The 22,816-nt window shown below is 73.1% G+C and overlaps 6 protein-coding genes across 6 annotated transcripts in view; 3 read left to right on the top strand and 3 right to left on the bottom strand.

Annotated features, from left to right (window-relative positions):
• Positions 1-312: 312 nt before the first annotated feature.
• Positions 313-11,709, top strand: AURANDRAFT_71112 (hypothetical protein; the record flags this gene model as incomplete). Its single annotated transcript, XM_009037083.1, has 7 exons — positions 313-2,684; positions 5,787-6,530; positions 7,718-8,044; positions 8,176-8,924; positions 9,205-9,859; positions 9,999-10,976; positions 11,020-11,709. 7 exons carry the CDS (start codon positions 327-329, stop codon positions 11,707-11,709), a joined length of 6,501 nt encoding a protein of 2,166 aa, XP_009035331.1.
• A 1,645-nt stretch (positions 11,710-13,354) lies between these two features.
• Positions 13,355-13,615, bottom strand: AURANDRAFT_23438 (hypothetical protein; the record flags this gene model as incomplete). The annotated part of the gene is made up of 1 exon (XM_009036574.1): positions 13,355-13,615. One exon carries the CDS (start codon positions 13,613-13,615, stop codon positions 13,355-13,357), a length of 261 nt encoding a protein of 86 aa, XP_009034822.1.
• Positions 13,616-15,522: 1,907 nt separating this feature from the next.
• Positions 15,523-15,921, top strand: AURANDRAFT_62461 (hypothetical protein; the record flags this gene model as incomplete). Its single annotated transcript, XM_009037084.1, has 1 exon — positions 15,523-15,921. The coding sequence occupies one exon, from the start codon at positions 15,523-15,525 to the stop codon at positions 15,919-15,921; it is 399 nt and encodes a 132-aa protein (XP_009035332.1).
• An 879-nt stretch (positions 15,922-16,800) lies between these two features.
• Positions 16,801-18,463, bottom strand: AURANDRAFT_62460 (hypothetical protein; the record flags this gene model as incomplete). Its single annotated transcript, XM_009036573.1, has 3 exons — positions 16,801-17,440; positions 18,293-18,378; positions 18,428-18,463. The coding sequence occupies 3 exons, from the start codon at positions 18,461-18,463 to the stop codon at positions 16,801-16,803; spliced, it is 762 nt and encodes a 253-aa protein (XP_009034821.1).
• A 1,829-nt stretch (positions 18,464-20,292) lies between these two features.
• Positions 20,293-21,105, bottom strand: AURANDRAFT_23056 (hypothetical protein; the record flags this gene model as incomplete). Its single annotated transcript, XM_009036572.1, has 1 exon — positions 20,293-21,105. A coding segment is annotated over one exon (813 nt), but the record flags the coding sequence as incomplete, so codon positions are not given.
• A 1,487-nt stretch (positions 21,106-22,592) lies between these two features.
• Positions 22,593-22,816, top strand: part of AURANDRAFT_71111 (hypothetical protein) — a gene marked incomplete at both ends in the record, with an annotated part of 5,320 nt that continues 5,096 nt past the window's right edge. The window contains one exon of the mRNA XM_009037085.1: positions 22,593-22,604. Within this exon, the coding sequence (XP_009035333.1) occupies positions 22,593-22,604 (12 nt within the window). The remainder of the gene's footprint in view (positions 22,605-22,816) is intronic.

Below are 22,816 nucleotides of genomic sequence, written 5' to 3'. Positions count from 1 at the left end.
CCTGGGTCAACTACGGGCCCAGTGGGCCAGGCGCCCGGCGGGGACTCGATCTCGGGGACCCGAGGGACTTCTCGAACCCCGCCACGGGCCCCAGCCCCTGCCTGACATTATTATTAACCCATGAAAAAGCGGGTTTAGACTTAAAGAATGCCCGGGTTTAGACTTAAAGGGGACGCACTGGCGTCCGGGACGCAGGCCGGGACGGGAGCTACAAGCTTCAAGAACCCCTTCAAGAAACCTGCCGAATCGCGTGTGGTTGAAGCTCGAAGCGCATCGAATCGGCCTCGCTCGGCTCGAATTGCGACGTCGGCCGCCAATTTACGACCATGATGCGCGCGCCCCTGATCCTCCTGGGCCTCGCGGCGGCCTGCGACGCGCTCATGAGCGCGGCCCGGCCCCGCGCGGCCCGCCCCGCCCTGCGCATGGGCGCGGAGAAGACGTGGAGCGCCGCGGACATCGACTGGACGGCGTCGCACATCTCGGGCCAGCGCGACATCGACTACGGCCCGCTTCTCGGCGAGAAGCACAACGGCAAGTACTGCGAGTCGCTGCGCGAGGTCGTGCGGCGGAAGACGCGGACCGTGACCGCGGGCCCCGTGTCGTTCGGGTCCGACCACAAGATCGTCCGCCAGACCATGGGCACGACGTCGACGCGCGACGTCGCGGGGACCATCGACCAGGTCATGCGCTGCTCCGACGCGGGCTTCGACCTCTTCCGCCTCACGGTCGTGGGCATGAAGGAGGCGACGGCGTGCCACGACATCCGCGAGGGCCTCTTCAAGAAGGGCTACGACATCCCGCTCTGCGCGGACATGCACTTCCAGCCCAAGGTGGCCATGAAGACGGCGGAGGCCGTGGAGAAGATCCGCATCAACCCGGGCAACTTCGCCGACGGCCGCAAGGTCGACGAGGACACGGTGTCCTACGAGACGGAGGAGGACTACCTCCGGGACCGCGACAACATCGTCGAGCAGTTCGCGCCCCTCGTGCTCAAGTGCAAGGAGCTCAACCGGGCCATGCGCATCGGCACGAACCACGGCTCCCTGAGCGCCCGCGTCCTCTCCTTCTTCGGCGACAGCTCGCGGGGCATGGTCGAGTCGGCCGTCGAGTTCGCGGACATCTGCCGGTCGCTCGACTACCACAACTTCGTCTTCTCCATGAAGGCGTCGAACCCCGTCGTCATGATCCAGGGCTACCGCCTCCTCGCCGCGGAGCAGTACCGCCTGGGCTGGGACTACCCGCTGCACCTCGGCGTCACGGAGGCGGGCGAGGGCGAGGACGGCCGCATGAAGTCGGCCATCGGCATCGGCACGCTCCTCGGCGACGGCCTCGGCGACACGATCCGCGTGTCCCTCACGGAGGACCCGGAGTACGAGTACGCGCCCTGCAACCGCCTCGCGGAGCTGAGCGAGGCCAACGAGCTGCCGCCCGCGAAGAAGGCGCAGCTCGCCGTGCCCGAGTATTCGGACACGCGCGACGTCACGATGTTCGACCGGCGCCGCGGCTTCCTGCCGGCCCAGCGCGAGGGCGACCAGCACGACTACCGGGGCCTCCTGCACCGCGACGGCTCCGTGCTCTCCTTCATCTCCGCGGAGGAGCTGAAGACGCTCGGCGAGCTCGGGCCCTTCGGCGCGTCCGCGCTCTTCCGCGCGCTGGGCGCCAAGACGGTCGACGGGCCCGGCGGGGCGTCGCTGCCCATGAAGGACGTGGCGACGACGGACACGCTCTTCCTCCGCGAGCCGCCGGCCATCGACGACGAGGCCGCGCGCGACGCGCTGAAGACGCTCCGCGGCGCGGGCGTGCACTGCGTCGTGCCCCTCGACGCGCTCGCGGAGGCGCCCCTGCCGGGCGCCGTGCCCGCCGTGGACTGCGCCGCGCTCGGCGACGACGCGACGCTGGGCAAGCTGCCCCTGGCGTCGGACAGCGGCCGCATGGTCGTCACGTGCCGCGGCGACGAGACCGACGAGCAGCTCGAGGCGCTCAGGGCCATGGGCGACCAGGTCGACTTCGTCCTCGCGGAGACGGACCCGTCCCTGAGCCGCCTCCACGCGACGCGGCGCCTCTTCGAGAAGCTCGGCCGGGGCGCGCCGGGCGACGAGGGGCTGTCGGTCGTGCACCATTTGCGCGCGCCCGAGTGCGACCGGTCCGAGCTCGCGCTCCAGCTCGGCATGCAGGCCGGCGGCCTGCTGGGCGACGGCCTCGGCGACGGCGTCCTCGTCGAGCCCGAGGTGGCGAACACGGCGAACTTCGACGTCGCGTACCTCCGCGACACGTCGTTCGCTTTGCTCCAGGGCTCGCGCATGCGCAACACGAAGACGGAGTTCGTGTCCTGCCCGTCCTGCGGCCGCACGCTCTTCGACCTCCAGGAGGTCACGGCCCAGATCTCGGAGAAGACGGGCCACCTGCCGGGCGTCGCCATCGCCATCATGGGCTGCATCGTCAACGGGCCGGGCGAGATGGCCGACGCCGACTTTGGCTACGTCGGCACGGTGCCGGGCAAGATCGACCTCTACGTCGGCAAGACCGTCGTCGAGAAGGGCATCCCGGACGAGCTCGCCTGCGACGCCCTCATCCAGCTCATCAAGGACAACGGCAAGTGGGTCGACAAGGAGGACGACGAGGACGAGGACGAGACGGAGAGCGACGCGCCCGAGGTCGAGGAGCCCGCCCTCACGGAGCCCCTCGTCGCCTAGCGAGGGCGCGCGCCACACCCCGCCCCGTGGCCCTAGAGACTCATGCTGAACTACGCTTGCCGGAGCACGTCAGGCGCGTCTCGCCCGGATCGAGCCCGGTGACGTCGTAGCGTTCGCCGGTGAAGCGCCCGGCGAGGGACACGACGGTCTCCAGATGGAGGCACGTCGGTGTCGGAAAGTGGAGCCGGCTCTCTCCCGACGCCAGCGCGAGGAACAGCGCGAGCTGATCCGCGGTCTGGTCGTCGACGCCGCCGCCGGCGGCCGCGAAGCGGGTCGCGAGCGTCGCGACGACCCGCTCCGCGAGCCCCTCCGGGTCGTCCACGCGCCGCTCCTCGAGCGCGTCGGCGCCGAGCGTCGCGCCCGTCGACGACGTGAGCGCGAGCTGGACGCCGACGGCGGATCGGGGGCCCCGCGCGCGCTTCCGCCCGCGGCCGCCGCGGCCGCCCTTGCCGCCTTTGCCGCCGCCGTTCCCCGCGCCCCTGCCGTCGTCCCAGCGGCTCTTGGGATCGAGCGCGACGTCGATGGCCGCTCCGGGGAACCGTCGTTCGAGCTTGGAGCGCAGCGCGTCGACCAGACGCTCGGCCGTCGCGGGCAGCTCGCCGCGGCCGCAGACGACGCCGACGACGTTGACCGCCGTCGCCTCGGCCTCCTCCAACCGGAGGGGTCGCAGCGCGTCGGGCGCGTCGACGGCCACCAGAAGCTCGCCGCCGCCCTCCGGATGGAAGCCGCGGCGCGCGACGTCGACGTCGAGCCGTACGCCCATGAGCGCGAGGTTCGGAGCGAGCACGAGCTTGGCGTGGTCCGCCGCCGGCGAGAACGACACGTTCGTGCCGCCGCGGAGCCGCAGGACCGTGCGCCGCCCCGGCCGCAGCATCAGGATCGCGGGCAGCGCCGCCTGGAGCATGAGCGTCGTCGCGCCGGCCGTGCCGGCGTCGGCCGCGAACTCGTCGCCGGCCGGCGCCGCGCCCGCGGACCCGCGCACCGTCACGGCGCGGGAACCGACGGAAGCCTCGGCGGCGTCGAGCGCGCAGCCGCCGATGGCCGCCGTGAGCTTGAGCGACGCCACGTGCTGCGGCCGCAGCCCGGGCGTCGACCGCTTGCCGCGGATGCGCACGACGCGGATGTCCCGGCGCAGGCCCACGGCCAGCGCGCAGCTCGCGCGCAGGAGCTGGCCGCCGCCCTCGAGCAGCTCGCCGTCGACCTCTTCCAAGGCGTCGAGAGCAGCCATTGGAGCGCGCGGCGGCGGTCAACGCTGTCGCAGCGCGCGAGCGCTCGTCGCTGCCGGAGAGTCGCGCGGCGCGCGCGCGTCGCTGCGGAGAGTCGGCCGCCTGAGAGCGCTGCAACAAGTGCTGCAACCAAACTACAACTTAGCTACAATTTAATATTCAACATACGCGTGAAACGACCACAAGTCCCTAGGTTACAGATGCAGCAGCTCCCGCGCGATGCCCTCGACGAGGCCGTCCCAGTTGTCGACGACGAGGCCCGTCTTCTCGTCGACGCGGGCCTTGCCGTCGCCGAACGCCTCCGCGGAGACCCAGCGCCGGTCCGCCGCGCGCGCGAGCCGCGCGGCGCCGCGCCACGCGAGGTCGACGCGGCTCGCCTCGTCCGGCGGAACGACGTCGACGGCGCTCGCCCAGGGCGCCGCCGGCGCGCCCTCGGCGCGGAGCTCGCGCCGGAGCCGGCGGCCGAGGCCGCGGATCGCCGCGCCGCCGCCCGCGAGCACGACGGTCGCGACGCGGCCGCCGCCCGGCGCCGCGGCGCGCGCCGCGGCGCGGCAGGCCAGCGTGGGCAGGTTCGGCGGCGCCGACGCGGGGACGGCCGGCGCGATCGAGGGCAGCGCCGCGGCGACCGGCGCCGGCATGGGCGCGAAGAGCACCTCCGTTGCGTCGAAGCGCTGCCGATCGATGGTCGCGCCGCCGATCGTGACGCGCGCGAACTCGAGCTCCTCGGCCTTGGGCGGGACCGCGTCGGGCGACGCGTGGCGCACGTACGCGTGGTCGCGCTTCGCCGCGTCGGCGTCGGCGCAGAACGGCGCGAGGACGTCCGAGACGGCGTCGCCGGCCACGGGGCTCCGCAGCGTCGTGTACTTGTGGCCGTGCACGTTCGCCGACGACTCGACGACGTCCGGCGGCACCCGGCCCCCCGCGCGGAGCGGCGACGCCGTCGCGCGGCGCGCGCCGACGTCGAGGACGACGGCCGCGGGCAGGTCCTCGGGCCGGTCTTCCGCCGTCGCGGCGACGAGGGCGCAGACGGCCGCGTGCTCCACGCGCGCGCGCCGGCAGCCCGCGTCGAGGAGCCGGGCGACGACGCGCGCCGCGGACCACCGCGACGCGAAGTGGGGCGCCACCACGAGCACCGAGAGGTCGCGCAGGGACGCGATGCCGCAGCCCCGGGCCAACGCGTCGGCGACGCGGGCCGCGCAGACGCCGGGATCCTCGAAGGGCCGCGCGGGCCGCTCGAAGGGCCGCGCGGCGCCGGCGCGGACCGCCGCGAGCTCCGCCCGCCGCGCCGCGTCCCGCGCGGACGTCCAGCCGCCGCGCACGCGCGTCGGCGCGGCCGCCCAGTGGATGCCCGCGCGCTCGCCGCAGGCGCCGAGCTCGACGACGAAGACGCCCGCGAAGCGCGCGCGGCTCAGGCGGTAGCGCTCGGGCCCCCACGCGAGGTCGGGGCAGAGCGCGCCGGGGAACTGGCGCTCCTGCGCCGCGCGCCAGGCGGCCTCGCACGTCGCCGTCTGCCAGGCGCCGGTGACCTCGAGCGTGCAGAGGAGCGCGTCGCCGTCGAGGTACTCGAGCACGTGGCCGAGGGCGTCGCGCGGCACGCCGAGCATGCAGGGAGACGCCGCCGCATCGGCGTCGCCGGACGGCGCGGGTTGCTGCGCGGCGACCTTTCGCGGCATGGACAGATCATCTCATGGTGGCAGCATCGTGGCAGCCCGAACCATCATCGTGGCACGACGATCAAGAAGGATGCTCGCACGCCAACGTCGGCTAGTTGACTTTCTCTCGAGTGCGCGCGCGCGCTGTCGGCAGTGCAGAGCGTCAAGCGCACTCCGTCGCCGCTGCCCACGAGCTAAGAATGGCCGCGCTGCAGGCTGCCAACCTCTTCGGCGTCGCCGGCAAGCGCGTGCTCGTCACCGGCGGCGGCAGCGGCATCGGCGCCATGATGGCCGCGGGCTTCGCCGCCAACGGCGCCTCCGTGATCATCGCGTCGCGCAACGCCGAGGCCTTGGCCGCGACAGCGGCGGAGGTCAAGAAAACGACGTCCGCGGACATCGAAATCGTCGTCGCGGACCTGGGCTCGCGCGCGGGGTGCGAGGCGCTCGCGGCCGAGGTCGCGGCGGCGCCGCTCGACGTGCTCGTGAACAACAGCGGCACGAGTTGGGGCGAGCCGCTCGACCGCGAGTCCGGCCGCGCGAACTGGGGCTGGGACAAGGTGCTCGACCTCAACGTCAAGGCGCCCTTCTACCTCACGCGCGCGCTGCGGCCCGCGCTCGAGGCCGCGGCGGGCGCCGGCGCGCCCGCGCGCGTCGTCATGGTCGGCTCCGTCGCGGGCCTCACGCACCAGCCGACGCCGACGCACGCCTACGACACGTCCAAGGCCGCCCTCCATTCGCTGACGAAGAAGTTCGCCAGCGACCTCGCGCCCAAGGTCACGGTCAACGCCATCGCGCCGGGCTTCGTGCCGAGCCGCATGACCAAGGGTTTGGAGGCCTGGGGCATCACGCTGGACGGCATCGCGAAGCACGTGCCGTTGGGCCGCGTCGGCGCCGCGGCGGACATGGCCGGCGCGGCGCTGTTCTTCTCGTCGCCGGCGGGGTCCTGGGTCTCGGGCGTCGTCCTGCCCGTCGACGGCGGCCACCTCGCCCAAGGCATCCCCATGCCCGGGGACCTCTGATCCGTCCGTAAAACCAGCACGCTTACGGCGGCGCCGCGCCCATGTCCGGCTTGACGGGCGGCCCCGCGAGCCGCGCCGTGCAGATCCCCGAGAGGTTGCCGAGGAGCCGCATCGCGTGGGGCCCGAAGTTCATCGACGAGATGAAGTCGCTGCCGATGGGGTACTGCGTCAGCAGGTTCGCGCAGGTGTCGCCGCAGAAGGAGCAGTAGGCGTGGTGGTCGCAGCCCTCGGCGTACGCCATGGACCTGTGGCCGACGGACGTGTCGTAGGTCCGCGTCGCCGCGGGCACGTCGGCGTAGTCGAGCGTCGCGCAGAGCGTCGAGATGTTGCCGAGCGCGCGCGCGGCGCAGATGGCGCCCTCGTTGCGCGAGCACGACCGGCCGCAGAGCTCGGCGCACCAGCCGTCCGTGCACGACGCCGCGCACGCGCTCGCGTCGAACGCGCCGCAGACCGACGGCGTGTACGTGCCGTCGTCGTCGAAGGCGTCGCACGCGACGTCCTGCGCCGCCGGCGCCGCCTCGGTTGCCGTCGCGTCCAGGGATGCCGCCTCGAATGCCGTCGCGTCCAGGGATGTGCGTAGGTTCGGCGCCGCCTCGGTTGCCGTCGCGTCCAGGGATGTTCGTCGGTCAATTGGGGCTGCGCTGCGCGACGACAGGGCGACGAGGGCGCAGCCGCTGACGACGAGGCAGAGACCCACGCGGACGACGGAGCGGCCCTGGGGCTGCTCCATCATGGTGTTGTCACGTAATAAGTGCAGCTTGCGCCTCGACGCGGAAGTATCAACGCGACGCGACACTTCGCGATTGTAACCAAAGGGGTGGCATACACGCAGTCTCGACCTCGGTCGGGGCGACGCAGCTCCGAGCTGCCGAAAAGGCAGCATGCCGCCGCCCGTGCGGCCGCGCCCGGGCCCGCGCAGGGCGCCGCAACCCATCGTCGCACTCGCCCCGCTCGATCCATTGGACCGCCCCTGGCGCTCGAGCACGGCGCCGGCCGGCGTCAAGCAGCCCAAGCCGCCCGCGTCGGGCAAGCGCGCGCTTTCGGCGCCGCACGGCGCGCCGGCGCGCCGGCACAGCGCCGGGGCGCTGGAGATCCGCCTCGAGCTCGGCCGCCCCGTTGCGGCGAAGGTGAGCCCGGACGCCAAGGCCGGGGCGAAGGAGCCGTGGTCGCCGCCGCCGCCGCGGCGCGTGCGCTTCGACGCGGGCTGCGGGCCCGCGGCGCCCGTGTCCCCCGACCACAAGGACCCGGGACCCCGGCGCTTCGACCCCATGGTCGGCGGCGGCTCCTTCATCGACCCGAGATTCTTCGATTCGCTCCTCGGTTCGCCGTGCCACGCGGAGTCCAAGGGCGGCGGCGGCGGCGCGGAGTCCAAGGGCGGCGACAGCAGCGACGACGACGACGACGACGAGGTCGACGCGCTGCCCGCCTGGAGCCGCGTCCACCGGCGCCACACCGTCGACATGCCCGACCTCGCGAGCTGGAGCTGGCCCGACGGCGCCGACGCGAAGCCCGACGCCGCCTACCGCCCGCAGCGCACGCCGCTGTGACCCGCCCCGCGCGTTCGTTTTTTTGTTTGTTGTTCTAGTGCCCCGCGCCTCCGTTCGAAACGCGCGGCATCTTCACCAACGCGGGGAAACGTCGCGACGTTGAACGGGCTGCCCGCCTCGCGGACGCGATGTCGGAGGCCATCGACCGCGTCGTCGCCCAGGGCGAGGCCGAGGAGGCGCGGCTCAAGGCCGAGGGCCGCGTCGAGCAGCGCAAGGAGGTCGCCGAGCTCAAGGACGCGGGCAACGCGGCCTTCACGGCCAAGGACTTCGACAAGGCCTGCGACCTCTACAGCGAGGCCCTGGAGCTGGACCACGGCGCGAACCTGACGGCGCGCAGCGACGCCCCGGAGCACGCGCTCACGGGCGTGCTCTTCGCGAACCGGGCCGCGGCGCTGCTGAAGCTCGAGCGGCCGGCGGAGGCGGAGACGGATTGCCGGCGCGCGCTCCAGCGCGCGGCGTCCGCGAAGCTCCTCGCGCGCTGCGCCCTCGCCTGCCTCGCCCAGGGCGGCGAGGACAAGGTCGCCGACGCCTTCGGGTGCGTCTGCGAGGGCCTCATGCTCGAGCCGAACCACGCGGTCTCGCGGAAGGCGCTCCAGGAGGTCCGGAACGCGCCCGGCGGCCGCCTGCTCCGGCCCGACGGCGACTGCCTCGCCAAGCTCAAGTCGCGCATCAAGCGCCGGGGCGACGCGGGGCTCCTGGGCTACGCGCTGGCCTACGTCGACGTGCTCCAGCGCCTCGCGCCCGAGGAGTCGGCGGCGTTCGCGCACGACGCGAGCACGTGGTCCACGTGCCTCGGCGGCCGCATCCCCGAGCCCATCACCGCCGCGCCCGCCGCCGCCAACTCGCCGAGCATGGACCCGACGCTCTGAGAGTGTCGGAAGGGGGGGCGCGTAACATATCCCCGGCGCCGGCGGGATCCGGATATGGCCCACGGTAAACGACGCTGGCGCACTGCACTTCGGGTCGATGGGGTAGACGAGTTGAACCACTCAAGCTCCGATGGCGCGCCCCGCGCGGGCCGCGAAGCCGACGGACCTCACAGAAAAAGACGCCGCGCCGCTCGGCAGCGACGACGACGCCGCGTCGTCGAACGGCAAGGGCGACGACGACGACGACGACGCCTCCGTCGTCGAGTCCGCCGCCGCCGCGCCGGCCAAGGCCGAGGCGCCCAAGAAGCCGCGCGCGCGCAAGCCGGCGTCGAAGCTGAAGAAGAAGGCGCCCATCGGCGGCCAGGGCACGGCCGGCGCCGGCGCGGCGCCGATGACGGCGACGCTCCGGGCCGCGGTCGCGGCGCCGGCGCCGCTCGCCGGGTGGAAGGCGGCGCCGCTCGGCCCCGGCGCCGCGCTCGACGCCTACGCGGCGCCGCGCCTGGCGCTCGCGGACGGCGCGGTGCTCGCCGCCGGCGCGGGCGCCGGCGGCGCCGACGACTGCTTCGCCAACTGCGGCGCGGCCGCGCGCGCCGCGGACGTGTGCTCGAGCGCGTCCGGCGGCGGCGACCTCGTCGTCGCCGCGGCCGTCGCGGGCGCGGGCGGCTGGCGCCGCGGCGGGCCGGGCCCCGCGGCGGCGCTCGCGGCCGTGCCCGAGGAGTTCGACGCGCTCCTCGCGAAGCGGAGCGCCGCGGCCGCCGCGGCCGGCGTCGACCTCGGCGGCGAGGCGAGCCTCGCGGCCGCGCTCCGCGACCGGCGCGCGGCCGCGGCCGCGGGGGACCGGGGCGGCGCGCGCGTCGGCCTGCGGCGCCGGCGGCTGCGCGCGGCGCTACGCGTTCCGCGCCGACGCGCTCGACGTGCGCTGGGTCCGCGGCGCGCCCGCGCCGGGCGCGCTCGGCGTCCTCGTCGCGCTCACGAACGACGGCGCCGTCGAGGCGCGCGCGCTGCCGGCGGCGACGACGGGCCGGCTCCACCGCATCCCCGCGGCCTGGCGCTTCGCGGCGCCCGGCCGGCGGGCGACGTGCGTGCGGCTCTCGCCGCTCGCGCCGGCGCGGGCCGCCGTCGGCTTCGACGACGGGTCCTGCGCCGTCGCGGACCTGTCGCCCGACGGCGCCGCCGAGGCCCTCGTCGTCCTCGCCGGCGCGCCGCGCCGCGACCGGCCCGCGGCGACGGGCGCCGCGGTGCGCGCGCTCGCCTGGTGCCCCGCGGCCGACGCGTGCCTCGCGCTCGCGAACGAGAGCGGCCACGTCCAGGTCTGGAGCCTGCGGGACGCCGCGTTCCCGCTCTGGGAGGACCGGTTCTCCGACCGCTGCGGTAGCCTCGGGCTCGCGTGGCACCCGAGCGGCGCGTGCCTGCTGAGCGGCGGCGCCGTGCCGGGCAACTTCTCCGGCGCGGTGCTGCGGCTCGACGTCTCCAAGGCGCCGGACGAGAAGAGGCGGTCGACGGTCGCGTACCGCCACGCCGAGGGCACGGCGGTGCTCGACCTCGACGCGCTGCTCGTGCCCGCGGCCGGCGGCGACCGCGTCGAACTCGTCCTCGCGTCCGCGGGCGGCGACGGCGCGCTCCGCTGCGGCCTCGACGGGCCCGCGAAGCGCGTCGGCGGCTTCCTGCCGCGGCGCGTCGTCCACGCGCTCCGCGCCGAGGCCGCGGCGCCGCCGGCCGCCGCGGAGGCCGCGGCCGACGGCGGCACGGTCGACGGCGCGGTGCTCGCGGCGCTCCGCGCCGCCGAGGCCGCCGCGGCGCGCGCGCGCGACGACGCGCCCGCGGCCGTCGCCGTCGCGGCCGCGCCCGCGGACGACCCGGGCCCGCTGGACGACCGCGACGTCGCCGTCTGCTCCGCGCGCCTCGGCGCCGGCGACGCGCTCGGCTACGTCGTCTCGGCCGCGGCCTGCGGCCTCCTGCGCCTCCAGAAGGTCACGGGCGAGCCCGGAGACCGTCGACGAACCGGAGCCGGAGCCGCCGAAGAAGCCCAAGGCCAAGGAGGCGCCGAAGAAGCCCCGGGGCCGGCCGAAGAAGGCCGAGGACGCGGCCGGGGACGGCGACGCCGCGCCGAAGAAGCCGCGCGGCCGGCCGAAGAAGGCGGCGGCGCCGCCGCCGCCGCCGGACGAGGAGGACGAGGACCTCGTCTGCAAGCCCAAGCGCCGCAGCGCGCCGGTCGAGGAGGAGGACGCGGAGGAGGAGGACGCGGAGGACGCGCCGGAGGACGCGCCGGCGCCGAAGAAGCCGCGCGGCCGGCCGCGCAAGCAGCCGCCGCCCGAGGACGGGGAGCCCCCCGCGCCGAAGAAGCCGCGCGGCCGGCCGAGGAAGCACCCGCTGCCCGAGGACGGGCAGCCCCCCGCGCCGAAGAAGCCGCGCGGCCGCCCGCGGAAGCACCCGCTGCCCGAGGCCGCGCCGGCGGCGGAGGCCGCGCCCGCGGAGGAGGCGGCGCCCGCCGAGGCCGCGCCGGGCGAGAACGACGCGCCGCCCGCCGAGGAGGACGCGCCGCCGGCCAAGAAGCGGGGCCGGCCGAGGAAGCAAGGGGGGGACCCGCCCGCCGTCGTCGAGAACATGCCGCCGCCGCCGGCCGACGACGACGACGCGCCGCCGGCGGCCGACGCGCCTCCGAACAAGCGGAAGCGCGGCGTGCCCGCGAAGGTCGCGCTCTAGCGGCCCCACTGTAAGCAAGCTGTGATGTGGCCTCGGCGCGGCCAACGCCCGTTACTACTCACGTGGGCAGGACGTTCTTCTGGATCTTGGAGATGTAGACGTAGGCGTCGGTGCCGTGGCCCTCCATGGACCGGAGCTGGAGGTCGCCGTTGAAGAGGGTCGCGTAGACGCGCGCGAGCGGGAGGCCGTGGCCGCCGACGCGCGTCGCGAGGATGTCCGTCGCCTCGTCGGCGATGACGCCGAGGGGCACGCAGAGCTTCTGGTCCGCGAGGTCGCGCGCGACGTTGCGCTCCGCGGAGAAGGCGAAGATGCGGCGCAGCCGGGACCGGGGGATGCCGCCGCCGAGGTCCGCGACCTTGACGACGACGTCGCTGTTCGCGTCGCCGTCGGAGATGACGACGCTGATCTCGCCGAGGGCCCCGCCGTCGGCGGCGTGCTTGAGGAGGGACGCGCGCACGGAGTTGCGGAGCACCTCGCGCAGGATGATGTAGAGGTGGCGCGGCAGGTACGGCAGCGTGACGCCGCGGCCGTTGCCGTAGAGCTTGAACGGCGGCGCGAGCCCGCCCGGGTTCCGCGGGCTCCGCAGGCACTCCTCGCGGACGTCGGCGATGACCTGCACGGCGACGTCGAAGGGGCTCATCGCCGCGTCGACGAGGCCGCAGACCGACGGCCGCGGCTCGCTGGACGCGGCGCCGTAGAGCGACCGCGCGCGCGCGAGCTCGTCCGCGTCGAGCACGCCGTCGCTGTCGAGGTCGAGCTCGTCGAAGGTCTGGCGCAGGTGGAAGCCCGGGGCCGAGTCCGACGCGCCGCAGGCCTTGTGCTGGCCGAGGAGCAGGCGGAGCGTGAGCCGCTTCGCGTAGAAGTCGCCGAGGAACGCGTCGACGGCGGAGCCGCGGCCCCCCTCGGGCGCGCTCCCGTAGAGGCCGCCGGCCTCCTCGATGGCCTCGAAGAGCCGGTCGCGCACGAGCTTGCCCTCGCTGCGGATCGTCTCGAGCGTGTCGTCGAACGCGGCCTCGCGCGCGAGGAACGTCTTCGACGGGTTCTCGCGCCACGCGCCCCACTCCGGCGGCGGCGGCAGCTCCGCGATGCGCAGCGCGCTGTCGCCGTACCACTGGATCAGACTCGCCAGCGACGGCATGGAAGCGAGCGACGCCGGCGCCTCCTCGCCCAGCGCCACGGCCATGCGCGCGAGGAGCGGCGGGAGCTGCGCGTGCAGATACGTGCTCGACGTCTTGCGGTTCGCGATCTGCGTCGTCAGCGTCTCGAGCGTCACGACGGGCACCTGCTTGCCCGCCAGCTTGCGCACCGCGTGGGCCATGGCCTTGTTCATCTCGCCGAGTCGACCGACTGCTGCTCTCAGACCGACTGCTGCTCTCAGCACTTGCTCATCGTCGAGGCGATCTGCTTCAACATCTCAGTTCGAACTTCAACATTTAAACTGAAAGCGCGCAGGACGCCTCCTGGCCGGGACGCAGGACCCAAACGCCGACGCTCTAATGCGTTACACAAACCTCCGTTACGTAGAGATGCGACCGCGCGCGCGCGCTCCCGCGAAACCGCCGCGCGGCCTTTGCCGGGCGTCCAGCACGCCCGGCATCCCAGCACGCCGCGACCCGCGCATCCTCCGCGCGCCGCGACGTCCAGCCTAGAAGAGCAGGATGTGGAAGGCCATGGCCGCGACGACGACGGAGACGTACGGCGACAGGCGCTCGCCGATTCGACTCGCCTTCCAGCACGCGCCTCGTATGCCGGATCTCCTCTTGTAGCTGAGGTGCGGGCTCGCGAGGTCGTCCGCGCTCAGGCCGCCGTCGAAGACCGACGGCCGCATCGCGCGCACGTAGGTGCACGTGCAGATGATGAGCAGCAGCACGGTGACCAGGCTCGAGAAGTCGAAGATCGCCGACATGTTTCGGCGCGCGCGGCGGCGGCGCGACGACGACGCGCTCGCGACGATTCCGGCCGCTGCGGCGCACGGGCACGGCTCGGCGCGCGGCGCGGCGGCGGCTGTGCTTTTGGCCCAAAGTCGATGCTTGTGCGCAGTGTGGCGGTGCCCGGCCGGCGCGCCGCAGGGCGGCCGCAGGCCTCGCCGCTCGGCCCGCCGCGGACTCCGTACGGTGCGGCAGACCTCGGAGGCCGACGTCGCTCCACCCCGCCGCAGACCGCCGAAGAAGCAGAAAGACCGGCGGTAACGGCGCACAGCTCCGCGCGCGCCGCGCCGCGGTCGCCGACGACGACGGAGTCGAGGAGCGGCGCGCGACCGTCCCGCGCGCGGAGGCGCGGGCGGCGCCGCCTCGGCCTCAGCACGTGCAGTCGGAGGCCGGCGCCGGGTCGCGCTTGACCTTGGGGATGTGGGCGGACACGGACGGGTTGACGGCGAGGGCGTGGCGCTTCGCGGCGTCGCACTGGTCGAGGATGGAGTCGAGGACCGTCGCGTCGTAGCAGCGCCAGAGGTTGAGCGTCGGCGGCCCGCGCGCGGCGGCCGAGGAGAAGCGCTGGAGGAGCGTCGCGCTCGCGAGGCCGTTGGGCATGGGGTCGTGGTTGATGCCCACGAGGACGTCGCCGGGCTTGACGGCGAGCGCGGACGCCTGGCCCCGGATCGTGACGGCCGCGAAGAGGCCGTCGACGTGCTCCGCGGGCGCGGACCGCTGGCTCGCGAGCCGCGCCCACTCGATGCCGAGGGCGCCGTTGCCGCAGTTGATCGTCAGCTCCGCGCCGCCGGACGCGTCGTCGCCGACGGGCCGCTTCCGCCAGAGAAGCGCGTCGACGGCCGTGAGCGCGTAGCGCGGGTTCGACCGCACGAGCTCCTGGAGCTCCGTCGCCGACGCGCCCCGCGGCAGGGGCTTGCCGTTGATGGCGACGAGCACGTCGCCGGGCACGACGCCCGGCAGGTTCGCGTGGCGCAGGATCGCGGCGACCTCGATGCGCCGCGACGCGCACGACTCGTTCCGCAGCAGGATCCCCGTGCCGAAGACGCCGGGCTCGAGCTGGACCTGGTAGAGGCGCGCCAGCGAGTTCGCCGCGACGACGTTGACGCGGGGCGTCGCCTCCGCGGCGGCCTCGGCCGTCGCGCGCCGCGCGCGCGCCTCGGCACCCGCCCGCGCGACGGCGGCCTCGACGGACGCCTCGACGGCCGCCGCCTCCTCGGCGCCCAGCGCGTCCACGTCGACGAGGTCGCCCCAGGGCGACCCGTCGACGGCGAGCTCGAACTTGGCCCCGGCCGCCGCCGCGTCCTCCTCGGCGCCGAGCGCGCCCGGCGGCGCCTCGAGCACGCGGAACTCGTGGCCCGGCGTCTCCCAGGCGACGCTCAGGCCCCCGCCGCGCTTCCGCGACGACGCGTGCACGACGCGCCGGTCGAAGCGCACCTCCCGCTTCCCGCTCTTCAGCGACGCGAAGACCTCGCACCTGCGCGCGCGCTCGCCTCGCGCGCGCGCGCCGCCGCGCGCGGGGACGCCGGCGCCGCGCGTGTGCTCGCGGCCGCTCGGGCCGAAGCAGAAGCGCCAGCTCAGGCGCAGCTTCGTGTTCGGCCGCAGGCGCCCGCACCAGGCCTGCTCGCGCCGGATGCGGTAGACCTTGGAGATGCGCATGCGCAGGGCCTCGCCCTCCTCGAAGATGTCGCCGGATTTCAGCTCGTCCGCCGAGATGACGTTGCGCGCCATGGGTTGCCGCTTCTTCTTATGGGCTGTCGCGCGCCATAGCTCCTAGCGTGACGGCACACAATCTTGCCATTGTTTTTTCGCCGCAAACAATCTTTCCTGTGTTTTTTTTTTTTAGCGAGCAAGTTACCTGCTCCATCGGCCGGCAAACGATAGCCCGATGAGCTGGCTCGCCCGCGCGTCCCGCAGCGCGCGGCCAACGCATCGCTTCGCACCAGCGCTGCGCACGCAGCAAATCTCGCGCGAGTTTTCGGCCGTGCCGGCGGGCCAGGCGACGCGGCCGCACATCCTCTGGCTCTACCGCCGCATCATCTTCGCCGCGGCGAGGTTCCCCAGCAAAAACCGCGACAAGGTCTACGCCGAGATCCGCGACGAGTTCCGACGAAACGCGGCCCTCGAGCCGGGCTCCGACGCGGCCATCGAGCAGGTCGCGCTCGCGCAGCAGTCGCTGCGGCAGCTGCAGGCGTACACGAACATGCAGCGCGACGACGGCAGCTGGGAGCTCAACATGGAGTCGAACCCCATGCCCAAGCCGCCGATCGCGAACGACCCCAATTAGCCCTTGGCGTCCGTTCTCGCCCGCGCGCGTAATCCGCGCTCGTTCGTTTCCGCCGCCGGTCGCGGCGGAGAGGCGTTCGGTGTGTCGCGCTCGGTCTGCGCACGGCGCAAGCGCCATTGAGTCCTCGTGTCTGTGGGTCCTGCCGTCCCCTGAGGCTCAGCGACGAGGTCGTGACGCCGATCGCGCGCCGAGCCGCTCTCTCCGCGACACGCGAGGTAAGCGCTCGCTCCGCGAGCCGCGAGGAGAGCGCTCGCACCGCGACATGAGCCCTCGCGCCCCACGCAAAGGCAAGTCCACGTAGTTACGGAACCGGGTGGCGGCGCGGACGGGCGCGCGCGCCGGGTCCGCCGTCGCTACGAGTTCTTCGCAGCCTCCTCCGCGGCTTGCAATTTCTTCATGAAATACTCGTAGGCTGCGAGGGGCGCGCGCATGACGGACCGAAACGACGGAAAGACCGGGCGCGGCGCGCGCGCCGTAGGTCGGGATGTCCGAGGGCTGGTCTCGCAGCACCTCCTTGGTGAATTCCCGAAGCGTCGCGGGGAACTCCTCCGGCAGCGCGAACTCCTGCGGACCGTGGCGTGGGAACCGGCCAACACAATAAACGAGCGCACCTTTTGGTATTTGCTCGACATGACAGAAGTCGCCTCGAGGGCCGACGGCGGTTTCCTGCGGCGGCGGACGCGATGAGCGCGACGTTTTCTTTCGCGCGAGCGCTTCGACGGACGGACGGCTCCGGCGGGCGCGGGGCGGCGGTCGGGCGGCCAGGGGGGCGCGCACCTGGGCTGCCCGGTCGAGCTGCTGGGCGTTGCTCACCCCGATGCGATAACCGAGCAGGGGCAGCCAAAAAAGAAAAAACTTGAACGTCGCCGGGGGGTTTATTTAGCCGACGCAGGCCCACGCCCCCCGCGCCGCCTCGTCGAAGAGCGGCGCTTTGCGCGGCCCCTCGTCGGAGCGCGTGCGCAGTTCCCGGGGCAGCCGCCGCGGGTCGGAGGGCCGGCGGCCGACGGCCGCGGGCGGCGGCGGCGACGCGGGGACGACGTGGAGCGCGGCGGCGTCCTTGGCGCTCGCGTAGGCCCGGTCGAACTCGGCGGTCTCGGCGCGCTGCCGCGCCCGGGCGACCTCCGCGCCCGCGGCCTCGACGTCGTCCCGGAGGCCCGAGATCTCCCGGCGGAGGTGCGCGCGCATCGCGCCGTGGGCCGCGCGGGTGTAGGCCCGCCGGATGCCGTTGTTGCCGAGCGCGACGTGGCCCGCGCGGCGCCAGACGACGACGGCGAGGTCCGGCGTCTCCTCCAAGCATTCGAGCAGCGCCGCCGCCGCGTGCGCGTTCTCCGGCTCGCCGTCTTGGTCGAGCGCGCCGCCGGGGCCGCCCTCCGCGGACGGCACGTGCGCGCGCGGCCAGGCGCCGGCCTTCACCGTCGCCCAGTGGGGCACGTCGGGGTGCGAATGCTTCAGCGCCTCCGCGAGGCGCTTGCGGTCCGCGGTCTTCACGACGAAGGCGGAGAAGAGGCTGTCGCCCACTCTGTGCAGGAAATGGGGCGTCAGGTCGCAGAGCGGCGCGGGGTTCTCCTTCGCGAGCATCTTGTTGATGTACTCCATCCTTTCTTGTAGCGTGCGCGTGTCGCGACGGACCGGGCAGCCCGACCCACCTTTTCGACGTAAGAGCTTAAGTTTGGCTTGAAGCGTTGTTGCCTCTTTCGTCGCGCCGGTCTACATAAGCTCGCTCGAGCGCCGCGCCGGCGAACACTGCCCCATCGCGCCGCGCCGGAGAGCCCTGCCCCATCGCGGCACTCCTCCCCGACGACACGTAACCCACAAGTAGAGCCCCGCGCGCGCGCCGCCGCCGCCCGCCGCGCGGTCCTCAGATGTAGATCGCCGTCGAAAAGTGGAAGCTCACGACGAGCTGGAACGGGAATTCGAGACAGACGAAGATGATCCCGATCGTGTTCATGATGACGTCGACGCGGAGCCTGCGACGCGCGAAGTCCGGAGGCGCGCGCGCGTTCCGATGCGCTTTACGACACAATCCGGGACGCGGCGCCGCACACGTAGAGCTGCAAGTAGATGAAGTACGTGTACGCCGTCGCGACGCAGGGCGTGAGCAGCAGGCTCCAGATCATTGGTCTGAGCATCTCCGTCTTGTTCGACTTCGAAGCTGCGCGCGGCGGAGCCTCACCCGATGGCGCGGAACGTGCGACGCGCTGCGATGCGCGCCCAAAAAGATGCGCGCCCACTGGAGCATGGCCATCAGGATCTGGACCGAGACCTCGAGCCAGATGACGTAGCGCGGGTAGTACAGGAAGCTCCCTGCGCGCGCGCGCGCGTCGATTTTCGGCGGCCGGAGCGCGTCCCGCGCCGGCGCGCGCCCTTGTACACGTAGAGCAGCAGGTTGTAGATGAGGAACCCTTTGATGAACCAGTTGTCGAAGTAGAGCAGGATCTGCAGCGGCAGCGACGAGAGCTACGGGAATGGGGGTTCGGACGGAAAAACGCGCACGCGCGAAACGCACGATCTGCGTCCGCTGGCCCGGCTGGTTCTGCTGCATGGTTTCGCGCCCGCTGGCGGGCCGCCGGCCGCGCGCAGACGGTGCCGCCGCACTTTCAGGGGGAGCGCGCCGGTCGTCTCGTTCGAACACTCGATACGCAGCCCCTAACTAGGATTCAAGCTTCTGCGAGCACTCAGACCTTCTGGCGAAGGGAGAGAGAGACCTTCTACAGTTACTGAACCCATCCGCTAGAATGGTTTAATTCCGATGCCGGCTTTTCGGACTGGCGCGCCGCGCGTCGCGGTGAACGACGGCCATCAATTTGCCCGAACCGACGCGTTTTGGTGTGTTATTCAACACAAACCTCTCTCTCTCTCTCTCTCTCATGTTGATGGACGTGGATTTCGAGCTCGGCCGCGTCGACGGACCCGCCAAAGCCGGAAGCTACCGCGTCGACGTGCCCTCCCTGTGTTGCACCACGACCGCCATGGCCTCGTGCAGCATGATGTCGCGGTCGTCGCGGTCCATGTTCGCCTCGCCATTGGACGACGACGCGCGCGGCCCCGGGGCGACCTGGTCCCGCGTCCCGTCGTTCCGTTCCGAGGCCACGGAGTCTGTTGCGCCCTGGTGGTCGCTCCACTCGGGCACCGCGGCCCACCTCGACGAGCACCCCGCGCCCCCCGCGGCCCTGTCGACGAGCTTGCAACCGGGCGGCCGCTGGGCCGTCGACGCCGCGCCGCCGCCGTGGTTCAAGGCGGCGTTTCACATGCAACAGAACCGGACGCTCGAGGCCGAGGAGGCCTTCGCCATCACGGAGCTCATGGCCGGGGGCGACGCCGAGGACCTCGAGGAGCTGCTCAAGATCGAGGTGCGGCCCGACCCCGCGGGCGGCCAGAGCACGGCGTCCTTCGCCGTCGAAGCGTATCCCCTCGCGGACCTCGCGCGCGTCGAGCCCGGCGCGCGCGTCTACTGGTCGCCGGCCCACGACAACCTCCGCGGCGTCGCCTCCCACCACGTCGACGGCGACCAGGGCGCCAACGAGTGGTACCGCCTCGCGCCGACCCGCGTCCGCCGGAATTCCGCCGAAAGTTTCGAATTTCCGAGCATCCGAGCCGGCGCCGCGCGCGCGCGCGGGCCGCCCACCGCCCCGCCTCCTAGGTCGCGCGGCCCTACGTCGACGCCGACGCGCACTACGTCGCGAACGCCGTCTCCCTCTGCCAGCGCAACGACGACCTGCCCGCGGCGCGGCGGCGGAAGCGCGGCCGCGACGAGTCCGCGCGCGACCGCAAGCGGCCGCGGACGCTCTCGGCCTCGCTCGCCGACGTCGACGGCGTCCACCTCCTCGTCGACGAGGTGGACGCCGCCCACGCCATCATGGAGCTCCTCTCCGCGTGAATCCGACCCCCCCGGGGCGCGCGCCTTCCGGGCCGCGCCCCGCGCCACTTATGACTAACGTTCGGCGCGCACGCTGTCTTCGGGGAGCGCGCGCGACGCCGGGCGGTCGGCGGCGGCGCGACGGGTGCGGCGCGCCGGGCGCCCGCGCGGCGCGCGGAGCGCTGCGGAAAGGGGAGTTGCAAGCGGATTGCTCCGGGTTCCGAAATTCATGCGTTGCTCTGACGGGTCGTCCAAAAATTTATTTAATATCGTCGGAAGCTCTCCCGTACGTTCACCCTCAAAGATAGGCTCAAAGATACCAACGCCTGCGAGCCACAACATTCTAAGATACGGACGACCGCGAGCCACCAAATCCGTTGCCGGGGGTAAACCAGATTGGCTGGTGGCTGTCCGGGAGGCCGTCTGGGGGCTATCTCCAGGGGGACCCGGAGGACTTCCCGGAAGGGTGCCCGTAGTAGAACGACCCGGGGGCGCGAAGACCAGCGTTCTAACTGTTACAGCTCCGCCCTCCCCGGCTTCGACGCCGCCTTCACCCCGAGCGCGTCGGGCCCCGCAGCGACGTTCTCGCGGAAGGCGACGAGGTGGTTGAGGCCGTCGATCGCGGCGCGCTCCGCCGGCGCGAGCGGCGCGGGCCAGGCGTCGAGGACGGCGAGGTTCGCCCGCACGTGGCTCGCGTTCGACGACCGCGGTATCGCCGCGTGGCCCGCGTCGAGGACCCACTTCGAGACGACGGAGGCGACGCTCGCGCCGTTCGCCGCGGCGATCTGCGCGAGGAGCGGGTCCGCGAGCGCGCCGACGCCGAAGGGCCAGCCCGAGAGCTGCGAGTAGGCGACGACGGCGACGCCGAGCGTCGCGCAGAGGCCGACGACGTCGTCGCGCTCCGCGGGGCTCTGGTCGCCGCGGCGGTAGGGGTCGAACTTGTTCTGGACGACGTCCGGCATGCGCAGCCCCCCGAGGTCCGCGTCGTTGGCGAACTGGCGCAGGTCGCGCGCGTTGAAGTTCGACAGGCCCAGCGCGCCGATCGTGCCCGCGTCCCGGAGCTCGACGAGCGCGCGCCACGCGTCGGCGACGCGCGCCTTCTCGCCGCGGTTGAAGCCAAAGGGGCTGTGGAGGTAGTAGAGGTCCACTCGGTCGACCCCGAAATTCCGCAGCGTCTCCTGGACGCGCCGCCGCGCGCCCTCGTAGCCGAGGCTCTTCTCGTCGGAGATCTTCGACGCGAGGAACAGCCGCGACGCCGTTGCCGGGTCCTTGGCGATGGCGCGGCCGATGGCCGCCTCGTTGCGGTACGCCTCCGCGGAGTCGACGTGGACCCCGGGGCCCTTCGGGCGCGACCGCAGGTAGGCCAGCGCCGCGTCGACGGCCGCCTCGGACTCGGCCTCGCTGAGCCAGCACGTGCCGACGCCGAGCGTCGGCAGCGTCGTCCGCGACGGCGCCAGCGCCTTCTCGGGCGCGGCGGCGCCGGCGCCGGCGGCCGGCGCGACGACGACGGGCGGGAACGACAGCGCCGCGTCGTCGAGGGCCGCGCTCGCGCGGACGAGGCGCGCGTGCCAGTGGGGGAACTCCCGCAGCGCCCAGTCGCGCCGCTCCGCGTGCGCGACGAGGCCGGCCTCGCCGAGCTCGACGAGCTCGCGGCAGTCGTCGCCCGCCGCGGCGACGGACGCCGGGCACGGCTCGGCGGCGCAGGTCGCGGTCCGCGCGAGCAGCGCGCAGAGCCGCGCCGGGTAGAGCACGAGGCCCGGGATCGCGCCCTTGAGCAGCGACGGCGAGTCCTCGGGCAGCGTCAGCGACCGCGGCCGCGTCCCCTCTCGGACGATCGCGCCGAGCGTCGCGACGCGCTCCGCGAGCGCCGCGCGCGCGTCGAGCTCCAGCGACCCGTCGTCGCCGCGCGTCGCCGCGGGCGCGTCGGCCGCGTCGTACGTCGGCAGCGGCCAGGGCAGCCCGAGGCCCCGGCGGACCTCGGGCACCCAGAGCCACTGGTCGCCGCACGCTCGCGCGCACTCGCGGTTCATGAACGGCACATTCGCCGCGCACTCGCCCTCGCCCGCCCAGAGCTCGCAATGGTACGCGGCGGCGTAGTCCGGCGACCGCCGATGGTTCGACGCGCAGGCCTCGCGGCAGGTGACGAGCATGAATTTACTATTCTTCTCGCACTCGCCGCCGGCGGCCCACTTTTCGCATTGCTCTTGCGTGACATCCGCGGCGAAGACGATGGAGACGCCGAGGAGGGCGAGCAGGCCGCGGCGCGAGCTGCGGCGCGAACGCATGGGCGCGGCCATCGCCGCGGCGTTCTTGCAGTGCAAAGAGCAGTGCACTGCCACTGGTTGCGAGTTGCAGTGGATACCCCGTCGCTTGAACTATTGCAAGCCAAGACAAACTTTGAAGAAATCCTAGCTTCTAGAGGGCTAGAGACGGTGTCTCCGCTGGAGTATTCAGCGGCCGATGATGGAATCTCCACCTTAGAGGGGCCCGCGCTCCTCGAATATGCAGCGACGTGCAACGGTCCCAGTGGCTTTGAGGTCCGCAAACATGTGGGTGAGGCACATGAAAAGACGCGACATCCGGACGATTGCGAGGCGACGCAAACGGGCAGCCTCAGGGGGTGGAATGAGGCGCAGCAGCTTCCCCCGACCCGATTTTCGGTCCCCTTCGAGTCACAGAGCGTCGGGAATCGTTCGTCATGGGAGCGACCAGATGCCCTCGCGGCAGCTCTTCGACTCGAGCCGATTTGATCGAGATCACCTCACCGGCTCCGAGAGGCGCGCGGCGCCGCGGGCGACACGGTGCTCACCGCGCAATGCACGAGGCCGTATGTGCGACCAAGCCCGGACAGCCCCCTCGGGAGGGACATTCCAGGGGGTGTTTCTTCGAAGTTGGTCGCACATACGGGACCTCAGCACTAATGCGAGCCCCTCGTCGGTCGCCCCCCACCGATAACCGCCGTTCTCGTCGTCCACGGGCTGCCCCGACGCGAACTAAGTTGCTCCCCATCGACCGATGGTCTTTCCCGAGCGACTCTCA

The sequence above is a fragment of the Aureococcus anophagefferens genome (genome assembly GCF_000186865.1).
Source record: "Aureococcus anophagefferens unplaced genomic scaffold AURANscaffold_5, whole genome shotgun sequence".
Lineage (NCBI taxonomy): Eukaryota > Pelagophyceae > Pelagomonadales > Pelagomonadaceae > Aureococcus > Aureococcus anophagefferens.
Note: the sequence above shows the minus strand (reverse complement) of the source record. Positions and strands in the feature narration are given on the sequence as shown.